The following is a 23,306-nucleotide window of genomic DNA, read 5'->3' as shown; positions in this document are numbered from 1 at the left end:
GTAGGAGTACATATACATATATGCTAAAATGTATAAAGGAAGAATAGAAAATATAATGTCTGAAAGCGAACAAAAACTCTTCCCTGGAATCTATCATAGATGTCATATGCACACATGTCCATGTATATGATATACAGTATTCTAGGATAATGCTCTGTGATTTCTTGGAAACTATATTACATAAGATATAAAATATGGAATACATATGTGTGTGTATATATATATATCTCACAGGATATGTTCTATACAAAATATGGAATTATATATACAATGGAACATATATGTAATTATGTTGTGATATCCTAATACCTATTCCACTTGCAGAATGAGCACATGTTTATAATTAAATTATGGTGACTTAAGATTGACTTCATTTCTTCCTATCATTAAAATGGATGTGGTGAATCATACCATAGCTTTAGAAGTAGCCAATCCACTCCATTCAAGACACGGTGAAAGATGCACCAATAAATCACTCTTTGGAGATCACAAACACCAGAACAGAGAAACGTGACCATAGAGACATCGTGTCGTTGGGTAACCACAAAGGAAGAAATCCAGATGGCGCATGTCTGATGTCCTCTCCTCAACTGTAGCCATCCACATCGTGGCACATTTGTGCAACCTGGAGCACTATCACTGGAGCCAGTCCACGGAAGCCGAGGGACTTCTGGCTGCACTTGCCAAGCTTGGCAAAACCCCAAATGAGAGCTACCTCAACCCCATCCGGACCTTCCACACAGTGAGTCCTTGCAGGCTCCCGGGTTTCTCATCTGAAACACCCTTCCTTTTCCGATCCCTTGATCGGAAGCACTGGGTTTCAAAAGCTTTAATCAAAGAGCTGGAGAGAAGTTTCTGCCAAAGCTATTTTGAGGGGCACGTCGGTGGCTCAGTTGTTTGAGCGACTGACTCTTGATTTCAGTTCAGGTCATGATCCCAAGGCTGTGGGGTCGAGCCCTGCATGGGGCTCCATGCTGAACGTGGAGCCTGCTTAAGATTGTCTCTCTCTGTCCCTCTGCCCCTTCCCCCACTTGCATGTGCTCTCTCTCTCTCTCTCTTTCTCTCTCAAATTAAAAAAAAAAAAAAAGATATTCTTGAGGCGCCGGGGTGGCTCAGTCGGTTAAGCGTCCGACTGCAGCTCAGGTCATAATCTCCCAGTTCATGAGTTCCAGCCCCACATCAGGCTCTGTGCTGACAGCTCAGAGCCTGGAGTCTGCTTGGGATTCTGTGTCTCCCTCTCTCTCTGCACCTCCCCTGCTCACGCTCCGTCTCTGTCTCTTGAAAATAAATAATTTTTTAAAGGTATTTTTTTTTCATAAATGTTGCTAAGAGTTTATAAGCAGGAAGAAAAACTGATGCCCCTTAATTAATGTATATCAAAACATAAATAAACCCAAATAGGAAATGCAGCAACTTATTAGAACCCTGACATTTTACATTTTAAAGCAGCTCACGATTAGGTATTTTGCTGTTGTTGATGGTAGCATCATAAAGAATGTGAAGTGCCATCTAAATCCAGGGATTATAAATTGGATGTCTTCATCTTCAACTTGCAAATTGCTTTTGGATCTCTTCTCCTGTGTCCTATTTTGGCACACATGTGCCTGGCTGGTCTGCCAAATCAGATACTGGGCAAAGCAGCTAATTTCATAATCAGACCTGCATGGCTAGTAACATCATTAATGCTAATTACCTGTGTGCCCAGAGTGACAGCACATGTGAGAAACAAAAAGAAAGTGAAAACCCACCTATCGAGATTAAGACAATCCCCTCCCTTCCATCCACCACCTACCCTTCTTCCCGTTGACCAAAATATTTGAGCACATACTGCCCTGTTGGAATATGTATCCAACGTGGTGACCAGGCTAACGAATCAGTATTGCCCAAGAAGACCCCTAATACAATGTACTCCCGCAACAGAAAACCCTCTGTTACCATCTGAGGCATCTCTTTCACGACCGTTTTGCCCAGGGAACCTTATTTGAAGAAGCGAAATTCAAATTTTGGGGGGAATTCTTCCATGGCACGTCCCTAATTATCCTGAGATGATTTCCCATATCAGGCCATTGATTAAGTAGAGCTACATTTTCCTGGCTGACAACAATTAGAAGCACAAGCTTCAAAGTTCTAAGTTAAAACCAACGATGGCCATAAGCCCGTGGGAAGGCCTTCGGGGTCACTCATTTGAGCCCCAGTATTTATCTTGGCGCTTACCGGGGTTAACTCTTTTCCCCCGCCAAGGCTCTGAAAAGCTCATTGTTACAGACAACCAAGAATAAGCCTTAATATTTTGAAAAGGCCATACAGTGAATAGTACTTATTATGAATGCTTTTAAAGCAATTTAACAAGATAATCAAGTTACTCCAATATAGTCATCTCAAAATTTTAGAAGCAGTATACTATGTCAGTGCTCCTTAAGTTCAAGTAATACCTTAAGGTGAATAATACCTACCTTGGGGTATTTGGAGAAAGATCAATAATACAAATTGGTACGTTTGGAGAAAGTATCAATAACACAAAGTGTACGTTATAGAGTATTTCCGAACAGATGCAACGGGGCTATTTGAAAAGATACACGGCAAACCAAACCAGTCTATAAAAATATGTTGCAAGAAAAGGGAAGTGGGGATTTGCTTTAAAAAGCAAAGAAGAGTGATTTGAAATTAGCACGGCCTATGATATAAACGGATTTCTAAAATGCCTGAGTACTGGGTGGCTCAGTCGGTTAGGCGTCTGACTTCGGCTCAGGTCAGGATCTCACGGTTTGTGGGTTCGAGCCCCCCGTCAGGCTCTATGCTGACAGCTCTGAGCCTGGAGCCTGCTTCGGATTCTGTGTGTGTGTGTGTGTGTGTGTGTGTGTGTGTGTGAGTCTGCCCCCTCCCCCACTCACACGCTGTCTATCTCTCCTTCAAAAATAATAAACATTATTTTTTTTATATAAATATATATAAATATATAAATAATAAATACATAAATATAAATAAACATTAAAAATTTTTAAAAATTAAATGCCTGAGTACACTTGAAAAAATAACATATCTTTTCAATGTTTTAGACACACCCTTTCAATTTTATTTCAACTATTTGTTCCATGAAGTAAAAAGAAACAAGAAGTCCCTATCCAAATTACCTTGAGATCTCACAGCAGCCCAAATTAATGAGATTTTACTGACAAAAGATACAGTGTGAGTTTATTGAGCTCATGGTCGGCTCAACGATGGTAACCCAACATCTGAATCCCAATGACTTGGCAAGAATATGGAAAAGTCACAGCAAATACAAAGTGCTCTGTGATTCATATTCTAAAAGGCTAGGTAACCATCCTCTGCACTCACAGGTCAGAACTCTGGCCTTTTGACCGTGTCTCCCAGAGTAGAATAGCTGTATATTTATTGATCACCTAGGATTTACAAAGCCTTATTCCAAGCCTCCCTGAGGTGGCATGAAAGAAATGCAAGTCATGGCCCTTCCAATTAAAAAGCAAGAGCAAGGAATAACTACCAGGGGAACAGAATGTGCAGCTGCTTTATTAGGAGCGCCCCTGAGGGATCTCTCAAAAAAAAAAAAAGTGTTTATTAATGTTAACATGCAATTAAGCATGGCAATCCACACTTTTATTTTAAAAATCAAAAACTTGACACTTGGATTTATTTGCCAATATTTTATCTTAAAATGCAGTGTTACATATTGTCTTAATTTCAATTCACCATAATAACTTTGACCTGAAAGTTGATTTATACAGATGGAAAAAATGTAAATGATTAAATGGCATTTGATGAAATTTGAGCAAAGCGAACGTGTGCCATCAAATGGAACAAAAGAAAAGAATGGGGAAGCTCCCTTCTTGAGTCCTAGGGGGACCCTTTTTGAGGCTAATATGCCCCTGATTCGAATGTTTTGATTTACTCCCTGCTTAGACTCTCGAGTATTGACCCTAACATGGAAAATAGAACCAAGATATCAATGTCCCGGTGCTTGTCTCTCTTAGAACACCATCACCGTGTTGCTGACGACAATTGCTGGTGTCACTGGGCTGATCATCTCTCTGGCTTTCATCTTGATCATGACCTCTTCTACCGAGTTCATCAGACAGGTCTCCTATGAGTTGTTCTGGTACACACACCATGTGTTCATCATCTTCTTTATCAGTCTGGCTATCCATGGGGCAGGGTAAGTCCATACTGTGCTCAGAGTGTAAGATTTTATCTCTGTGAACCTCAAAAACCGTCTTAGAAAGCCCTTTGGATAGGGAATCATAAATGGCAGCGACTAAAGGAACATTCACCAAGGCAAGCGCCTTCTTTTGGTAACTGGAAAGAAGCAACATAGATGGTGAAGTATGTTTATTTTTCTTGCTAACTCTGTTGCGGAGACTTGACATGTTTATAAGATGCAGAAATTTTAATGAATGCTGGAAAACAGTAGACCTGTTTCGCTCAGAACAAATTTCTGTGATCCAAATTGCATGCGATTAGTCAAGATATCTATTTTGGACACCCAGATTCCACTTCTGCTTAACCGGAACCACCCACTAGGAAGCCCTGTGTTGGGGAGAGAATGGTGTGTGAGATGACGGTCAGACCCAGGCTCTGCCCCTAGTTATCAGGGTGGCCACGTGCAAGTCCCTTGTATTCTCTGGACCGCAAGGTACCTGAGTGGCTCAGTCGGTTAAGTGTCCAACTCTCGATCTCCACTCAAGTCATGATCTCATGGTTCGTGGGATGGAGCCCCGCATCAGGCTGTCCACTGTCAGTACAGAGCCTGCTTGGGACTCTCTGTTCCCCTCTCTTTCTGCCCCTTCCCCACTAGTTCTCTCTCTTTCTCTCTCTCAAAAGTAAATAAACGTTTTTTAAAACTTCATTGGACCTCAGTTTTGCCATCTGACTTCTAGGATTCCTTCTCGCCCAAACATCCCACACAATGGGATTCGACACCTGTCTGAAACTATTACTTTCCTCCTCAGGAAGCTAGAGCAGACCGTGAATCACGACACCCTCAAATACAATGTTTTCAGTTCTTTGAATAGTCCTAAAATGGCTCTGAACAAACCCACCAATGAATGTCTATTAGCTAGTTTCTTCCAACATTAATTATTCCATACACTGATGCCTTTTTTTTTTCCACTTCACAATTTTCAAAACACATCAGTGTGCATGATCCATTTGACCCCAACAACAGTCCTGTCCAATAAAGACGGTGATGTTATCCCCCACTTCATAAGGACGAAGCAGGTTCAGAGGGTTAAGTGATTCCCTCCAGGTCCCAGGACAAACAAATGCCAGGGTCAGACGTAGGGCACCAGGCTTCAGACAACCAAACCTTTTCTGGTCGCAAACCCCGCAGAAGAGCCCTTCACTTCCTCACGTTAAACAGCCCTCCACACCTGCAGGAGTGTGGCCGAGGAGGTCGCAAACGTCCTGCGTGGCTTTCCATGAGCTCTTCCTCTGCTTCCCACACCAGCAGACGCCCTCCCCTATACAACTTTTCCTCCCATCACTGCAGCTGCTGAAGCCCGCCCCCCAGGGATGTCTTTTACCTGGAAAACCCGTCCATCTCTCTGCTCATCCTTAGAATCCTAGTCACCAATGTTCACATTTACGTGCTGTCTGGCTAATGGCTTTCTAGTCTTTAAAATTTCGGCAGTTGCCTCTTCTGCACATGTGATCCCTCACCCTGACTTTCTGTGTTTTGGGGAGCAGGATGGATGGTCCCAAAGGGCTCCCCCCTCAACGACTGTCGGTCCCTCTCTCTCTCTATGGATTCTCCTCCTGAGGCTGGGGCAGTTACCCCGAAGCACATTTGAGGGGCTCTTCATAATCCACATGTGTCTAGAATTCCTCGTCCCCCAAATTACACACACAGCCCCCTGATCCTGCCTCCCTGCCTTCACACAAGAGGATTTCGATGGGTGGTGTTGCGTTGGAGATATTTTTTAATATCCAAATAACATTTCATAAGATGAAATATTTTAGTCGTTTTAACTTAGTTGAAAGGCTTATTTTGGGATAAGGGTCTCATTTAATCCTCTCAGCTTGAAGTATTCTACAGCTACTGTTTACAGCGAAAAGTAATTTGCAAATTCTATACAAAATGCCAAGTAAAGGAGGATTATTGGAATGTGTTAAAGCCCACTAATCTTTCTATTATGGGATAGCATAGATGAAGACATAAAAAAATTTTTAATTTTTAAAAAGATACTGCATCTGTGAAATGTTCTGAGGTTTCTTTAGGTAATCTAGGCAATGTTACCTAGAGCTTGAGAAGGATGGTGTTAAAATTTACAGAATCTTTTCCTCGGGCCCCATTTATTATTCACCCTTCCTGTGTCTGGGCGTCATGTGATCACGGGAGATTCACAGATGTTGTGCTCTCCTAGCTCAAAGGGAGGTTATCAAGTTTGGATGACTTTCATGAAACAACCCGGGCCAAAGGCCAAAACATCAGTTCCCTAGGCTGACGTGTAAGGTCCCTAAGGCCATTGCCTCTCTCTCCTCCTGTACCCTACGGTGCAAAAGGGGACATGTTACTTCACATGTTACTGCCCATGACGTGAGCCTGTATGATGCTAGAGTTTCTCAGCACCCTGTTCCTCAAAAATAAGTCAATGTATTTTCTTCATAAACACCTAGGAATTGAACAACCTCCAGATTACATAGCCTCAATTCTTAGACTTTGTGGCCCGGTGCACCAATGGGGGTACCGAAGCGGCTTGTCAATGGTCAGTCAGTACTACGTTTGGGGAGAACATAGCATAGTAGGATTACAGGACTCTTGATCCAGTGCTCCATTCACGAAGGCAGGCTTCCTTTTCTCCCTCAAATTCATGAAGGTAGTTCTGAAGACATACTTCACACTGACCTATTTTGACCCTGTCAAACACTACGCCTGCTCGTGGTCACTGGGGAAAAGAGCATCATCATTCAGGACACTTCTTGCGACTTCACTTGAAAACTTCTAGGTGCGCAGACACAAACCAAAAAGGGTAGAAAGTTAAATAAATCTGCAAAAGACCCAAATAGTACAAAGTTAGCCAATTAGGCCGAATCAGCAATCAGGACGCGATGTAACCTAATTAAATTCAACAGTCTACAAAAGGGTGTGTTCAAACATTTTCCCTTCATTATGAATTCTCTAATATAGACACTTTCAATTTAACACAGGATACCGCAGAGGGGCACTTCTTTTCTGGGATCTTCAAAGTTACTTGAAGCTTCTTAAATTCCTATTTTTAAAGATGCTGAGAGAAATGAATGACAGCCCAAGTTTCAAGACAGTTGAAGTGTTATTTCAGAGCCCGCTGCAGAGCATATATCTGTTGTATCACAAGACTGCACAAAATCAATTTGAAATATTTAGGTTTGGTTTTGTTTTGTTTTAATGGCAAGTCGGATTGTTCGAGGCCAAACTCCCGAGAGTCAACTGCTCCACAATGTCACCTTCTGCAAAGACCACTACGCTCAGTGGCAGACTGCTGCCCAGTGCCCCACGCCTCAATTTTCTGGCAAGGAGCCTTCGGTAAGAATGAACCCAAGAGCTTTTAAAAATAGCTGTCGCCACAGTTAAAATAACTAGAGCTTTGTGTGCTTGAGAAAAGAACAGCCCATGTCACCACTAGACAAAGCCAGCTCTTTATTAAGTGTGCTAATGGAGAAACCTAGTTATGGATCATTTTAAAAAGAGGTTTACTGCCAAAAGGGGTCTGTCCGTTTCGAAACGTGCTCTTGCGCTCCCACGTCCATGGGGGTGTCTGATATGGCAGAATGAGCAGCACTGCAGACAGGAACGACCCTGTCTCCGGCTTGCCATCCTCTCTGCTCCGCAAACTCAGCCCCCTGCCCCCCTGCGGAACTGCCCTCTCCATTCTGGGAATTACTGGCCGCACTCCTCCAATGAACATCTAGCAACAACCGCGTGAGAAGGATGCCCTCCTTATTAAAGCTTACCTTCTTGCTTCCTACAGCTTTGGGGATCAGAAAAAAATTGGGGTACTAAATGCATTTACTTCCTATTCTAATTAAGCTCCCATAACTGAAATAATGATGTTAGGCAAAAAAGAGAAGGATGCCCTCTTTATTAAGCTTACCTTCTTGCTTCCTATAGCTTTGGGGATCAAAAAAAACTTGGGGTACTAAATGCATTGACTGCCTATTCTAATTAAGCTACATAACTGAAATAATGATGTTAGGCAAAAAGAGACCTAATTCATTAGAGTCGATCATCATGTCCACAAGATCTCAAAAGGAAGATTTCCTGGGCATGCTGCAATGCCTTTGTGGCATAGGTACGTAGAAATAATGATTCTATTTGGTCTCCTCGGGTTTCTTAGAACAATGCAAACCTTGGGGCACCTGGGTGGTGCATGAGAGCAAATAAACGAGGCCAGCAGATTAAAACAAGAAGGAAACAGGGTCCCCCAATAGGGATAATAGTATATAAATGGTGGAGATTCAGGAAATTAAGTCATCAACTTATGACGACTCTAATGATTGACTTTTTCTAAACTCTTCAAATACATTAAATGAAGCACTGGATTTTAAAAGTGAAAACTGCTGGGAGGAATGTTTAAAACCGAGAGAAACGACATAGATGTGCCCGTTAGACTGTGGTTCTTTTAATGGTCAGTATAGATTGCCTCTGTCTTACACTCAACTATCGGTAGCCACTGCCCAGCCTGCATAGTAATGAGGAACAGGAATGCCTCTCTAAAATCTTCCAGCTACAGTGTCTCCATAAAAAAAAAAAAAAAAAATCAATACTCTCCCACACCTCATGAATACAGACCAGAGCCTGCTCCAGCAGTGTTTAATTACTATTAAAAGGGGGGAATCTTACCCATCTGTCTAACTCTCCCCTGCTACACCGCCTTGCACACCCAAACTCATATTGTCACTCTTTCTCATTATTTTTAATGGATCCTGGTTCAAAGCATGTGTGGGCTGTGCAATTACTGCTTGGCTGAAGGTGCAGTATTCCCTCTGATGTCTCATAGACACTGAGTCCGGGAGGCATCCCAAGGACGAGGAAGGGTTCCGGCGTTTCACTGCACCGCATCTACCCATCGCTTCCTCTTGGCCCCTCCTAACTGCATTTTCACGGTACTTTTATCAATGGAACATTTATCAATTCACCTTTGGCGGTGTGCCGCTGTCCGGGTTAGGACGCAGAATGCTTTGCACACCGCCCCGTGGGCACCGAACTGATCAAGGGAACCAATTACCCCTGTGGTCCCCTTCTGTCTCGGACTCACAGACGCATACAAGGCTCCAGACTCTAGAACTGCTCGTGCAATCTATTCTCCAAAGAAGCCTGGTCGTTCTCAGTCGGAGAAGCACCTTATTTTATTTACCTACGACGTCGACAAGTGACAGCGACAACAGCAATAATAATAAGGCTAACGCTGGTTTAAATTATTAGGGAATGATGTCAACCGTACAGGAGGAAGCTTTACCTGAGGTAGAGTCAATTCAGCAAAACGTTTTCTAAAAGGCTGTTACATTCGTGCCGCTGCACGGTATGGAAGCTTCCGAGACGTGGTTCCTGCCCCTGGAAATCTTATTGTCTAGACAAAGAGGCCATTTTTAAACACACACATAAAATAAAATCAGAGCAGCATGTTCTTATTTTCTTGGAGGAATGAAAAACCAGGAGGGAAAGTGGAAGAAACAAGTTTCATTACTGCAGCTTTTAAATCAATGTAGCTTTATTTCTATCATAAAATATTCACTGTAGCATGACTTCCTGAGTATTTTTGGAAAAGAAAAAGTAAAGCAAAGAAGCCACGGAGTATGTTAGCATTAAAGAAACTTAGATACCTAATAGCCCCGCCCCTTAATTTAGCAGACGGAGGGCTAGCGGCCCAAGATTTAGCTTCTGACCTATGGTCACAAAGGCCATCCCCAGGAAAGCCACATCAAGAAGCCAGAGCTTCAACTCTGTGGCCGTGAACTTGCATCTCTACACACTTCAACATTTATTCTGAAACTCCAGCCTTCTCCCACCCCTCATTTTGTCTGCTGTCTGCTGCTATCTATGTGCACATACCCCTGACGCTGTATTTATCTCTGTGAATAAAGCTAAAACATTTAAGAGCCTGGAGGAAACCCAGCCAATAATTTTCTCCACCTGTCTCATTTTACAAAACAAAAGATTTGAACACAAAAGGCCCAAGGCTCGGGGCGCCTGGGTGGCTCAGTCGGTTAAGCGTCCATCTTTGGCTCTGGTCATGATCTCACAGTTCGTGAGTTCGAGCCCCACGTCAGTCTCTGCACTGACAGCTCAGAGCCTGGAGTCTGCCTCAGATTCTGCGTCTCCCTCTCTCTCTGCTCCTTCCCTGCTCACGCTCTGTCTCTCTCTCTCTCTCTCAAAAAATAAATCAACATTTTTGTAAAAGGCCCGGGATTTGCTGCAAGGCATAGGGGAAGAACGGTCACCCAAGTTCTACCTCACACACGCCCCTCCTGCTCTGGGGCATGGCCTCCTTCTGTCTTTACTAATTCTTGTCTATCCAGGTTACTGCTGTAGGTAACCATCTGTTCACCTCTGGCCACCCCCATCCCTCACTCCTTAACTCCTAGGGGCTCCAGGAGTACCATCACCGTGTAACCAAACTGGGCTTTTTCCTCCCGGAGCATTTTATATACTAGAGTAGAGATAGAGCCAAGGATTAATGGCTTACATTCTCCTTCCTGACTTACTGTACAAGGAAAAACAATCCACTCCATTTTATCAACATGGAAAAATCAGAGCCCGAGACTGATGTGACAGCACCAAAACGAAGTGTGTGATGCTTAAAACGTCCCAAAGTGGGCATGCAAGATTATTTGTAAAAATACACAGAGACTATGTGAGTGGTTTTGCAAATCTCTCCCTAAGCTTATACAGAAAGAATTGCATTCTTGCTATTATTTCTGTAACTATCCACACCAATTCTCAAAACGCTTTCTGGTTCTTTCAAGCAGGAGAGACCTAAGGACTCACTCCTTTGGTCCAACCCCATCCCTCTTGTCTACCCCCTTGCTATCTTCTCCCTTACTCTGTGCATCATATTGCCTCACCCACAGCATAGGTGGACAAAAGGTGTTGTGCCCTCTGCTATTCCGAACACGTTGCTGAACCCCACTGAGGCAGAAAAGGATAAGTGGGTCAAATTGCTTTGTGTTGCCTGCATAAATTGAGCCTTTATCAGGCAAACAAGAGGCTCCCGGGGAAAAAGCAAGGAGGGCTGATGTAGGTGAGAAGAGCTGCCATGCAAACAGACCCAGCAGTAAACAAAAGAGAAATAGAAACACAAGAAAGATAACAGAAGCAAAAATAACACTGAAGGGCTTGTGACCTGTCAACTCAACAGACAGAGCAGGATAACAGGTAAGAGAGTAATGATCAAGAAAGACGGTGAGTCAGCCAGAGAGGGTCTAGTGAACCTGAGTTCAAAAGAGTGAGACATCCTTCCCACTCCCAAGGCCGTGTGCTAGGAGGAAGGTGGTGGTGCCTTTAGAATCCCAAGCAGGGAATTTAGGGGAATTAGGAAAGACTTGAGTTCCAGTCCTGGCTCCCCAGGATCCGGTTCTATCTCCTCAGGCAATTGTACCCATTCCCACAACTTCAGGGTTTTTTCTTCTTTAGATGAAGAATTGGACTAGACTTCAAAGAACTCTTGACACCCTCAGATTTAATGAAGACTGAGCCTCTAATGTTTGGTAAAACAAGGGTCAGTACCAACGCCAGCATTAGACAGAAAGAAGCATGATTACACGGCAAGTACACAGGCCAGGCGGTCAGACCCCTCTGGGGTCAGGTTTTTCTGGTGCACCTGATTGCCTTTGCGACCCCGGAAAATCTGTTTGATCTTGCCGGACCTCAGTTTGCTCTTGTGTCAAACACAGAGAATAACCATATGCCTCGTGGGGTTGTTTGGTACCCGACCTAGTATAAGTCTTCCACCGTTTTAAGTTACGTCCCTTCCAAGGGAGGAGGACGCCGTATGTTATACACACCCACCGGTACAAGACTAGCCTGCTGGCAAACCGATCGTTAATAATGCAGATGATTCTCATAAGAGGTTGACATAGGACGGGATCTACTGAGAATTAAAATGTTCACTGTCACAACTGTCAAGAAGATAGTGGTGGATTGTGTTCCGATTCTGTAAATCTAGATTTAAAGTTCTGAGACACTCCTTTTATGTTTTATTCCTGATAACCCTGGATATGCATGCCTGTGTGGGTGTGTGTGGATACGGTTGTGGATTTGGGGGCTCCTTCAGGCAGACCCCCACGTTGTGACGCACTGCTGGCCCCCAAAAATTACTGTTCAAAATGCTTTTATTTCATTTCCCATGTCCTTTGTTGGCTCAGGAATATCGCTTTGTAAGCCTTTGACTTTGGCTGAGTTGGGAGCATTTATGACCCTATCATATGTAACGTAAACATCAATCTGCTTTCCTATTTCTTTGCAAATTCAATTATTTCTAATTACATAAAGGCATCATTGATCAAGTAAGCATAAAAACCAATACAGAAGAGTTTAATCTCTTAAATAAGCTTGTACACTTCAAGGAATAATTGAATGTTATAGTATTTAATACAAGGAGATATCTTTATTGTTGATAACTGGCCCAAAGTTAAAGGAAAATGTCTGAATCCCATCATGTTATGTATTGATTTCGTTCAAATTGAAAATATTTGGATTCTATTTTCATTTCCTTTTCTTCTCTCTCTCTCTCTCTCTCTCTGCTACTCTCTGCAGGCTTGGAAATGGGTTTTAGGCCCTGTGGTCTTATATACGTGTGAAAGAATAATTAGGTTCTGGCGGTTTCGACAAGAAGTTGTCATTACCAAGGTATGCATGTAGCTTTATGTCTGAATAAAAGCCTGAGTGTAGATGAAAATTTTTTATTAGCCCAAGTTTTTAATTTGCCATTTTTATTGCAGAACTGCCTGTAATTTAGAGGCCCATCTTCTGTTCTAATAATTGCTTGTATCCTGTGCATCTTTTAGTGTGACTAATTTTACTGGGGACAGGGATCAGGGCTCCAGACTGGTACACAGAATTCTGATAAAGGTTTACGGTGCAGCGTAGAAATCATCTCTTTTTCTTTCTTTCAGTTTCTCACTAGGGGACTTGGGTCGGGGGGAGGGGGGGTTGGACGGGCAGGGGGACTAAGCTTTACGTTGGTCATGGTAACTTACAGTACAATCACTCCCTTCAGCACACGAAGTCGGGAATTTTGCAAGCACACAAATAATAGACCTACATTTTCAAGGGCACACACTCCCACTTGGGGCTACTGGCAGAAGATCGGGGAACAATCACCCTCAGGTTCAAAGTGGAAGTATAACACGGAGCCCCACCTAGTGAGTGAGGGCTCTGGGATTTTTTGCAAATTTGCACCCTTCCACACAGCTCTCCAGTTTTGCCAGGTGCTGGAGGAAGATGTGAGTACCTAGACTAAGTACCTGTCTAGGAGACTGAAAAGTACCAAGTACCCTGCCCCCGGTGTTTTCAACCTCCAAGAAGAAATGCTGTGCTAACCAAACCTATATTGCTAATACAATATTAACAGAGTCCTCTATCTCCTTAACTGTCTTCATGAAAACAGATGCATAGAAATTGCTTCATATTTCTGTTTTAAGCTCTTTTTCCGTGTTGCTGCTTTTAAGTTAAGCACCAAAGGATATCAGGCTACGTCAAAAGCCAGACAGTAAAACTTCTGGAAATCCACTAGAGCCGTTACTAGGGAGACAATTTAACAGCAGAATCAGAACAAATATCAGTAGGGAGATGGGAAACAGAACTAATGATTAAAATGCTGTGAGATTCTCTTCCGAATGGAAAAATACTGTCACAGGATCTAGACGTTTGATTTTGTTCCCTCCACCTCCTGCCACAAAAGAGGCCATGGGGGCCTAGAGAGATTTTTTTTTTTTTTCAGAAAACGATGGAAATCGAGGAAGGGAAATTAGTTCTTTCCTTCCGGTAAGCACCAAGTTGCAAAGCTCTTTTTTTGTTGTTGTTTAAGGTTATTTATTTATTCTGAGAGAGAAAGAGAGAGAGAGAGGTGGAGAGAGAGAGAATCCCAAACAGGCTCCAATCTGTCAGCACAGAACCCAATGTGGGGCTCAATGTCACAAACCATGAGATCATGACCTGAGCCAAAACCAAGAGTCAGACGCTTCACCAACTGAGCCACCCAGGTGCCCTGCAAGGCTCTTAAAAAAGTGATTAAGAGGGGCGCCTGGGTGGCTCAGTAGGTTAAGCATTGGACTCTTGGTTTTGGATGGGGTCATGATTTCGTGGTTTGTGAGTTCAAGCCCCACGTCGGGATTGTCACTAATCACTGACAGTGAGGAGCCTGCTTAGGATTCTCTGTCTGCCTCTCTCTCACAGAATAAATAAATAAACTTTAAAAAAAAAAAAAAAAGCAGTAAGAGGAGTCCACCTAAAACTCAGAGCCTAAGCAGGACATTGGAAAAGACCCAACTAAAACAAAACAAAACAAAACATTTCACAGTGAATTTGAAGATTGGTTTCCACCTAGAATGAAAAAACTCACAGGGTTGGGGCGCCTGGGTGGCTCAGTCAATTAAGAGTCCGGCTTCGGCTCAGGTCATGATCTCGTGGTTGACAAGTTTGAGCCCTGTGTCAGGTTCTATGCGGACAGCTCAGAGCCTGGAACCTGCATCGGATTCTGCGTCTCCTGCTCTCTCTGCCCCTCCCCCACTCCTGCCCTGTCTTCCTACATCTCAAAAAATAAACATTAAGAAATTTTTTTTGCAAAGAAAGAAAAAAATCACAGGGTTAATCAACCAGAGATTGAGAAAATGTACAAATTGATGAAAACAGTAACAAACTCAGACCTACATTTTAAAAACATGGAGATAATTCTGTAAGTATTTTAAGAACTCAAGGCATAATTAACTGCAATGACTGATAGGCTAGCTTCTATTCTCTTGGTCTGCTCAACTGTGCTACCCAGAGCTTGGCCATTTGAGACCTAAAGTCACAGGCCAGACACCACATGGCACCGGGGTGCAGCTACCCACATCTCCGACAGCACCCCGAAGGAGACGAACGTCACGCTTGTTAGAGTTGCCCAGCCAGATATGAAAGGGATGGCCAAGATCCTTGGAAGTTGACGGCAAATGGTATATGTACATTATACCTCAAAAGAGCTGATTTCAAAATTTAAAAACGTCTGATGGAGCAAAAGCCAGTCTCTTCTTCTTTAACCTGAGGGGGAAGAAAAAACAAATGATTCTCTTGCTCTGATTTAGGTGGTGAGCCACCCATCTGGAGTTCTAGAACTTCACATGAAAAAGCGAAACTTTAAAATGGCGCCGGGGCAATACGTCTTGATACAGTGCCCGTCCATATCGTGGCTGGAATGGCACCCCTTCACCCTCACGTCGGCCCCTCAGGAGAACTTCTTCAGTGTGCACATCCGGGTAGCAGGAGACTGGACGGAAGCTCTGTGTAAGGCCTTTGGGGCCGGGGGACAGGCCCGGAAGGAGTCCTGGCGCTTGCCAAGGTCAGAGCCCGTTTCTTTTTTACACACAAATTAGAATTGTAGAACAAATAAGGCATTTTAGTGCATCGACGTGCTTACCAAAGCCAGCAATATCTTTATTCTAGAAGGGCAAGTTTTAACCCGTTTTTTAACTTTGGGAACCTATAGAAAAAGTATAATTTAGTAGATTTCCAGTAGAGGCAAGTACATTTCTTTAAAAAAAAAAAAAAAAAAAACGTTCAACAAAGGCAGGCAGCGATCCAGGAAGAAGGAGCATTTTGCTTCCTCAGCTCCAAAACCACCCTTGGCTAATTATATGCAGCCTGTGATGAGTAAGAAAGCCCTGTGAACTTTTCTGCTCTTACAGTCGGAGGTCTTTAAATGATATTTGCCATTTTGGTCTTCATAAGGAGGACACTTCACGGTCAGAATGAATCCGGTGGGCCCCATCCACTGGAGAAGGTGCTAAACAATTACAGATGGAAGTTCACAGAAGGACAAAGTGATCTGAGAGTCAAGAAAGGTAGTTGTGCCCCTTCATTCAGTCAGTCCTGCGTGTGTGTATACAACAAGTGTCAATTAACCTCCACCGTGTGTCAGAAATATGGAGATGCCCAGGCGCTGCCTCCATTTTCTAGGACCCCGGGGGGGGGGGGGGTGGGTGATGGAATCAGCATCAACCTGCACGCAGAGGAGTTCGTTGTCCTGCAAGGGAGATGCACGGGGGGCGGGGTCTGAGAAGGGTAAAGAACACCAGTAGCACGTGGACTCATTTCCTAGGGTTGTGGTAACAAAGGAACACAAACTGGGTGGCCTAAAACAACAGAAACGTATTCTCTCCCAGTTCTCAGGGCTCCGAGGCTGAATCTAAGTGACAGCAGGGCCAAGCTCCGTCTGAAACCCTTCGGGAAGAATCTTCCCTTGCCTCCTCCCGGCCTCTGGGGGTTTGCCAGCAATGCACGGTGTTCCTTGGCTTGCAGCCTCCAACAGTTCAGCCTCTGCCTTTGCCATCGCACGGTGTTCTTCCCTCCGTGACTGTGTCTCCGTGGCCTCTTCTTATAAATAAATCCTGGTCATATCGGATGAAGGGCCCACCCTCCTCCTGTATGACCTCATCTTAACTTGATTAATTACATCTGCAACAACCCTGTTTCCAAATAAGGTCACGTTCTAAGGCACCGAGGTTAGAACTTCAACATATCAGCTGGGAGACACAATTCAACCCACAATGACAGCCTATTCAGACAGGCCTGGGCACCAGACCGAAGTCCCACCGTAAATTACCAGGCCTTGGCCTCCGTTAGCAAACAATGGCTTAAAGTCGATTCCCACTCTTACAGCAGGATTACCCAATAAGTAGGCAAAACCCACGTTTAAGGCCCCCGAAAAAACAGGGACACACACAAAAAATGTTGAGAAAAACGGTTGGAAGAATTTGACATTTCAAAAGACGCATCAAAAGATTCCCTCTTCTCAGGGCGCCTGGGTAGTTCAGTAGGTCAAGTGTCTGACTTCAGCTCAGGCCGTCATCTCATGGCTTGTGAGTTCGAGCCCGGCGTCGGGCTCTATGCTGACCGGCCGCTCAGAGCCTGGAGCGTGCTTGGGATTCTGTGTCTCCCCCTCTCTCTGCCCCTCCCCTGCTCTCTCTCTCTCTCTCAAAAATAAATAAACATTAAAGACATTTTTAAAACTAAAAAAAAGAAAAAAAAGAGAGAGAGATTCCTGCCTCTGCCATCCTTGGATGGTGTCAGGAACCACCAAGCAGTAGCCACCAGCATAAGAAACTAGGTGTCGAATGCTGTCAGGACGCACTTAGGATGGGACTTTCGGAGGGCAGGGCATTGTCTGTCCCTGCCTATATGTCCGATGCCTGGCGCAGTGTCTGATATGTGTTGGGTACATAGTAAATACGTAATGAAGAAATTAACGAATACCTGGACCCAATAGGGATGCTTCAGCTCATTTATTTTAACAAATATTTACAGGTGGCAAACTAGGCACTAGAATAAACATAAGGCTCAGAACCTATTTAGCCAATTGTCCCTCTTCCCCCCTCCCCATGAGTCACTGAACTGTAACCGTGTAGCACTGGGCTTGGCCACGTTCACTAGGTAGGAAGAGTCACATGCCTTCATTTCAAAGCCTGGAACCGAAGAATGGTGTGATAACAAACCAAGTACGGTAAAACCTCGGTCTGCGAGCACAATTCGTTCCGGGACATGCTTATAATCCAAAGCACGGGTATATCAAAGCTAATTTCCCCATAAGAAATGATGGAAACCCAACCCAATTATTCGGGTTCCACAACCCAAAAATATTCATGTGAAAATGATTCCGATACTGTAATATAATACGAAATAACAAAGAAAACACACAATATTAAAAAAAATAATAAACAGATTAACCTGTAAGTACCTTTGAAAACCTCCGTGGCTGGTGTGAGGGAGACAAGAGAGAGGAGGGTCGTTGTGTAGGACGACTTTCATTATCACTAAGGGAATCACTGCTATCTGTTGGCTCAATGGGATCCTTTTCTTTTCACGCAACTTTAACAAAGAACCTACCCAATGACCTACAATGAAGCAAAGCGTTCCTAAGCTTACCCTGGCATGGAAAAGCAAAGGACTGTCCATAGGGACTCTGAAGTGACAAAAAATACCCCAGTGCCAGTTGTGGGCACTGTCCAATGTTCTGAAACATCAAGGATTTCTGCCAAACACCACAGCCTGAGACCGAGCCCCTGAGCATGGGAGACGATCACCCAAAACCGTTGTGAAGAGAGAGAGAGAGAGACACAAGACCTATTAGCTCAGTTGTGATCACGTGACATGCAGCGTCACATACTGCTCATACTGCAAGACATCACTAGTTTATCAAACTAGAAATGTTTGCGTGTCTTGTGGAACACTCACCCAACGAGTTACTCGCCATCCAAGGCTTGACTGTATAAGCATCATCTCTGGAGACAAATCAGCTGACAGTACCTAACTACTACTCCATTTAAGACCTTCTCTTTTTTAATCATGGAAAGGAAGCAATGTAGCAGAATTCTAAGATTCAGAATGCAGTGCAAAGGCCTAAAATCGGGAGTAAAACTAGACACACAGAACATCCCTGCCCTCCTTTTGGCATTGCCCAGATCAGTGCTTTCATCCTGTCTCTAGCCTGGCCTCTGCTGTTAGTGTATACAGTTGCCTGGTCTATCAACCAACCTTCCCTTTCGCCCACCAGCTGGCATTTCAGCCAATACCCCAACAAGAACTCAGTCATGTTTCTCGGTAGTCAATATGCCTTCTATCTGTGGAGTGCATCGTCAGCTCAAGGCCCAACATGATATGTCCTCTCCCCCACCCCCCCCCAGGTCTCCCTGGGCTTCTCGGCCCCACCTCCTGCCTCCCCCCACAGCCCCCACCACCACCACCTTGCACTCAGCCGTTCTTCCAGGCTTCCTTCTTGTTTTTCTCTTCTAATCACCTTTACCACTTCTGTCCCCTCCATCTGGAGCACTCTTCCCCAGATCTCTGCTTGGCTGCTCCCTTACTTCCCCCAGGCATTTGTTCAAATGTCTCCTAGTGAGGTGTTTCCTTCCTGCCCCGTCTGAGACAATGACCCCCAACTGGAGCTCAATAACCACTTTGTCCCGTGCCCTGCTTCATTCTTCTACATGGTACTTATCAACCACCTGACACACGAAATATCTGCTCATTTATCTGTTTACCAGGTATCTTCCCACGCTAGAATGGAAATTCCATAAGAAAAGGGACATTATCCATTTGGCTCACTTTGTTGCGTGCAGTGCCTAGAATAGGCCCTAACTCTTAGTTGGTACTCAATGAATATTTATTGAAGGAATAAAAACGAGTTGTTGGAAACAGTGCAATTAACCTTCATTTGTTAAACTCACTGATCTCTGCCTCTATACACGTGTAGGCATATTTGTCTAACTCTTCAATATATGAAGAATCAGAATTTTACTGGACTTCCTTGTTCGATTTTATCTATTAACGTTATTTCGTCTTTGAATTGAATCAAACACATGGGAGGGAGAAGTATAATTTTTCACTGCTTTGGACCCAGGAAGGATTTTTTAAAGTTTGTTTATTTATTTATTTTGAGAGAGAGAGAGAGAGACTGAGAATGAAAGTGGGGAAGTGATAGAGAGAGAGGGGTAAAGACAGAGGATCCCAAGCAGGCTCTGCACTGTCACATTGGAGCCCACTTGGGGCCGGAACCCATGAACTGTGAGATCATGACCTGATCATTACATTTTTTAAATTTTTTCTTAATGTTTATTTATTTTTGAGAGAGAGAGAGGCAGAGCATGAGCAGGGGAGAAGCAGAGAGAGAGGGAGACACAGAATCTGAAGCAGGCTCCAGGCTCCGAGCTGTCAGCACAGAGCCCGACGTGGGGCTCGAACCCACAAACCGTGAGATCATGACCTGAGCCAAAGTCAGACGCTTAATGGACTGAGCAACCCAGGCATCCCCAGAAAGGATTTAAACCAGCCCGAGGAATCTGTGAGGCCCAGGCAAGAAGCAAACCTAGACAGAGAGCTGGGAAACTTCTTTATTCTGTGCCCAGGAAAAGGGAAGAGAATGGGAGCTATTTTAAAGCACTTTGCCTTCTGAGGTAAAACGGAGGAATTTCTCAGAGTTGATTGTAGAGATTTCAGTGACTAACCTGCTTCCTAGAGCCAAGGATTTCAGTTCTGACAGCCTGGGTTCAAAGCCCAGTTTTGCATATGCTCTTAGAGAGTACATGTCACTGTGTGCCTCGGTTTCCCCATCTGTAAAATAAAGATGATAATCGTAGTACCTAAGAGTTTGTTTAGGTTTAAAGGTGACAGTCCTTTAAAAGCCCTTAACATGACGCATAGTAAAAAAAAAAAAAAAAAAAAAAAAAGGCTGGCTATTATTATTAGCAAACTATGAAAGGTCACCGACCGCAGAGATGTCCGTGACAGCAATGACCACAGGGAGAACGTGTCTATGAGCAAAGGCCATGGGTTCAGAGAGTCGAGGGTGGAGGTCGATGAGGCGGGTGGGTGTGCCTCGGACCAGAGCAACAAGGAATCGCAGGGTGTGGATGCCAGAAAGGCTCATCGTTTTCCAAGCGGCATCCTTAAACTCTGGATCCAGATCGAAGAGGAAGTAGCTGGGTGAACTCGATGACCAAGAATTTGGGCAAAGAGAGTCGATTCAGGATTGCGAGAGGTCTCCAGAAATGGAGACGTTTTTGTCAGGGCGTCACGATAGCTACCATCAACCATTGAAAGGCCTGAGACAAGAAAGGGAAGAGAGCTGGTGCGTTTCTCGGGAGTGTGGTCAGAAGACAGAGGTTGGTGAGACGTGCGAAAAACAGTCTATTGCTTTGAACTGCCCCCCTCCGCCCCCCGCAAGTTAACAGCAGAATGCGATCAGCTGTCGGGGTGGTGGAAGGAAGGATGACTATATTATCAGGGCAGTTGGACTAAATATTTTCTCCTGCCTCTTCCAGCTTAGATGCACAATTCTGATTATGAGGAAATTTATCTATTGTGTGTTTCTGTGGATTATGTGACACAATTCTTCTTTGGGTTTAATTGTTATCTTTTCAAATCAGTGTCAGAGAAGTCCCAAATACAACTAATTATAAAAACAATTAACGGTAAGACATTTTAATCCTTGGACAGTTTCATTTTTTCTCTCTCAATTCCCCTTATCTAATTATTTATAAAATAATCTACAGTGGGCTGAGATACTAACCCTTTCTGGTTAATGACCTTTTATTTTTATTCTTCCATTTCCATAAATCAATATGTAATAAAGCCTTATTAATTAAGATTAACTTGAAGAGAGTTAATTTGAATTATTAGGAGGTCTGGCATATGGAATATTTAAAAATAAAACCCAATTGAACTTTCATGAACACAAAGTAAGCCCAAATGGGCCAACCTCGGGTGCCTTCTACAGACACCCCTTAGGGAATGGTTATGAATAACTTAGAAGCCTTTTAATTAGCATATCTCTGTTCATATGTAAATGTGTGCTTTTGGAATAGTTGAGGTTATTTAATACATTCTGCTGACTGAAATATTTTAAACATTCCCTTTACAATTTATTCAACAAATTGTTACTGAACGGCTCCATGCCACAGAGCATGCCAGGCGTTGGGATGCAGTGGTGAGCAAAGACAGACCCGACCCCTCCCTCTGGAGAACTTGTTGTCTCGTGATCAAGAGAGACACAAATCAAATCACGCGCACACACCCAAAAAACTGTAAAACTACAACAGTGATGCAGACTACAGAGGAGGGGTACATGGGGCTATAAAGTATATAAGAGGGGATTTAGCCTTAGTGCAAAGGATCCACGAAGCTCCCCCAGGGAAATGATGATTGAGAGAAGACCTAATGAAAGGGTAACTATGAACCAAGACAGGGAGAGGGGAGGAATTGGGACCCAGTATTCCTAGTGATTACTTGGATTATCACATGCAAAGGCCCTGTGGCAGAAGGGGGGTACTGTGTATTTTGGGGAAGGAAAGAAAAGCCAGTGTGGAGAACTGGTGTTGAGAAATGGAGTCGAATCCGGGGGCCAGTCTCTTCCGGACCATGTTAAAGACAATCGTATTTATTCAATAAATATGCTTCATCCTTACCAAGAAAAACTTGCTAAGCAAAGACAAAACGTCAGGCCTGATCATCACAGATTTTGAGCTCACGTAATCTGAAACAACAAGTTTTAGAAGTTCCACATACCTGACAAATGATCTCAAAATTATACTTATTCCAAATGAATGGCTTCTATTAGATGAAAATGATATGAACGCACTAAGGTGTGGGACTGAATAAGTAAAAATAGAGAAGAAGCATGTTAGCAAAAGGACACATAAGCCTTCTAAACCACCTTCTGCTTTATTCCTTTGATGGTGGAAGAAAGGAGAGGAGGGAAGGGGAGGGAAGGGGAGGGGAGAGGAGAGGAGAGGCGAGGCGAGGAGAAGAGAGGGCCTCTTCTACCAGGGCCAAAACAAGCTTCTAGAAATTGTAAGAAGAGCCGGCCACGGGGAAGAGGAGTGGGCTCAAGCCAGAAAAGTCAGGCTTTGTCCTACCATGAATGCACCTGGGCTGGCCTGTGTGGTCGTCCCCCCGTGAGTCCAGGCCCCCAGTTCCTCATGTTAAGTCTAGGCTCTCCAGACAGGGCATTCTCAAGCTCAGAGCCAACCCCCCTGCAAAGAGCCGTGCTTGAGGGTGGCTTTGTTTTCGAGAGCGTCGCGGCTGAACGTCACCGAGGCCACATTCTGTGATTGCAGGCTGGCGGTGGACGGGCCGTTTGGAACCGCACTGACGGACGTGTTTCACTACCCAGTGAGCGTGTGCGTTGCTGCAGGAATAGGGGTCACTCCCTTCGCCTCTCTCCTGAAATCCATATGGTACAAATGTGAGTCGCACACCCAGCTGAAGCTGAGCAAGGTATGGAAAAAATCATGAGTTCACACTTAACGTGGATTAAGAGGTTCCACATCCTTCTATCTATCATCTGCCAATTCCTGGGGAGGATTTTAATTAACTATGAGGGATAAATTCAAGGATCCTTAACTATACTTATGTTCTTAAAAATCTCCATTCGGTATTACATTTATGAGAAGGGTTATGTCTAATCTTGTTAAAGATGACAAGACATAAATTTTATTGCTTCGTTGCCATTACAGGACATGTAATTGCTCATGTCAGTAAAATATGGACAGGCTGCAAATGGCTTTGTGACTGGGCGACAGTTAGTGATATTAACAGGAGGCCTTTCCCTTAGTCTCTTTGGCCT

At 44.0% G+C, this 23,306-nt stretch overlaps 1 protein-coding gene across 1 annotated transcript in view; it reads left to right on the top strand.

Annotated features, from left to right (window-relative positions):
* NOX3 (NADPH oxidase 3) overlaps positions 1–23,306 on the top strand; it is a 61,463-nt gene that overhangs the window by 10,668 nt on the left and 27,489 nt on the right. The window contains exons 5-10 of the mRNA XM_042985362.1: positions 597–742; positions 3,990–4,171; positions 7,387–7,516; positions 12,746–12,838; positions 15,274–15,527; positions 22,798–22,957. Of these exons, the coding sequence (XP_042841296.1) occupies positions 597–742; positions 3,990–4,171; positions 7,387–7,516; positions 12,746–12,838; positions 15,274–15,527; positions 22,798–22,957 (965 nt within the window). The remainder of the gene's footprint in view (positions 1–596; positions 743–3,989; positions 4,172–7,386; positions 7,517–12,745; positions 12,839–15,273; positions 15,528–22,797; positions 22,958–23,306) is intronic.

Source organism: Panthera tigris, chromosome B2, assembly GCF_018350195.1.
Source record: "Panthera tigris isolate Pti1 chromosome B2, P.tigris_Pti1_mat1.1, whole genome shotgun sequence".
Lineage (NCBI taxonomy): Eukaryota > Metazoa > Chordata > Mammalia > Carnivora > Felidae > Panthera > Panthera tigris.
This window is presented reverse-complemented; position numbering and strand designations above follow the sequence as displayed.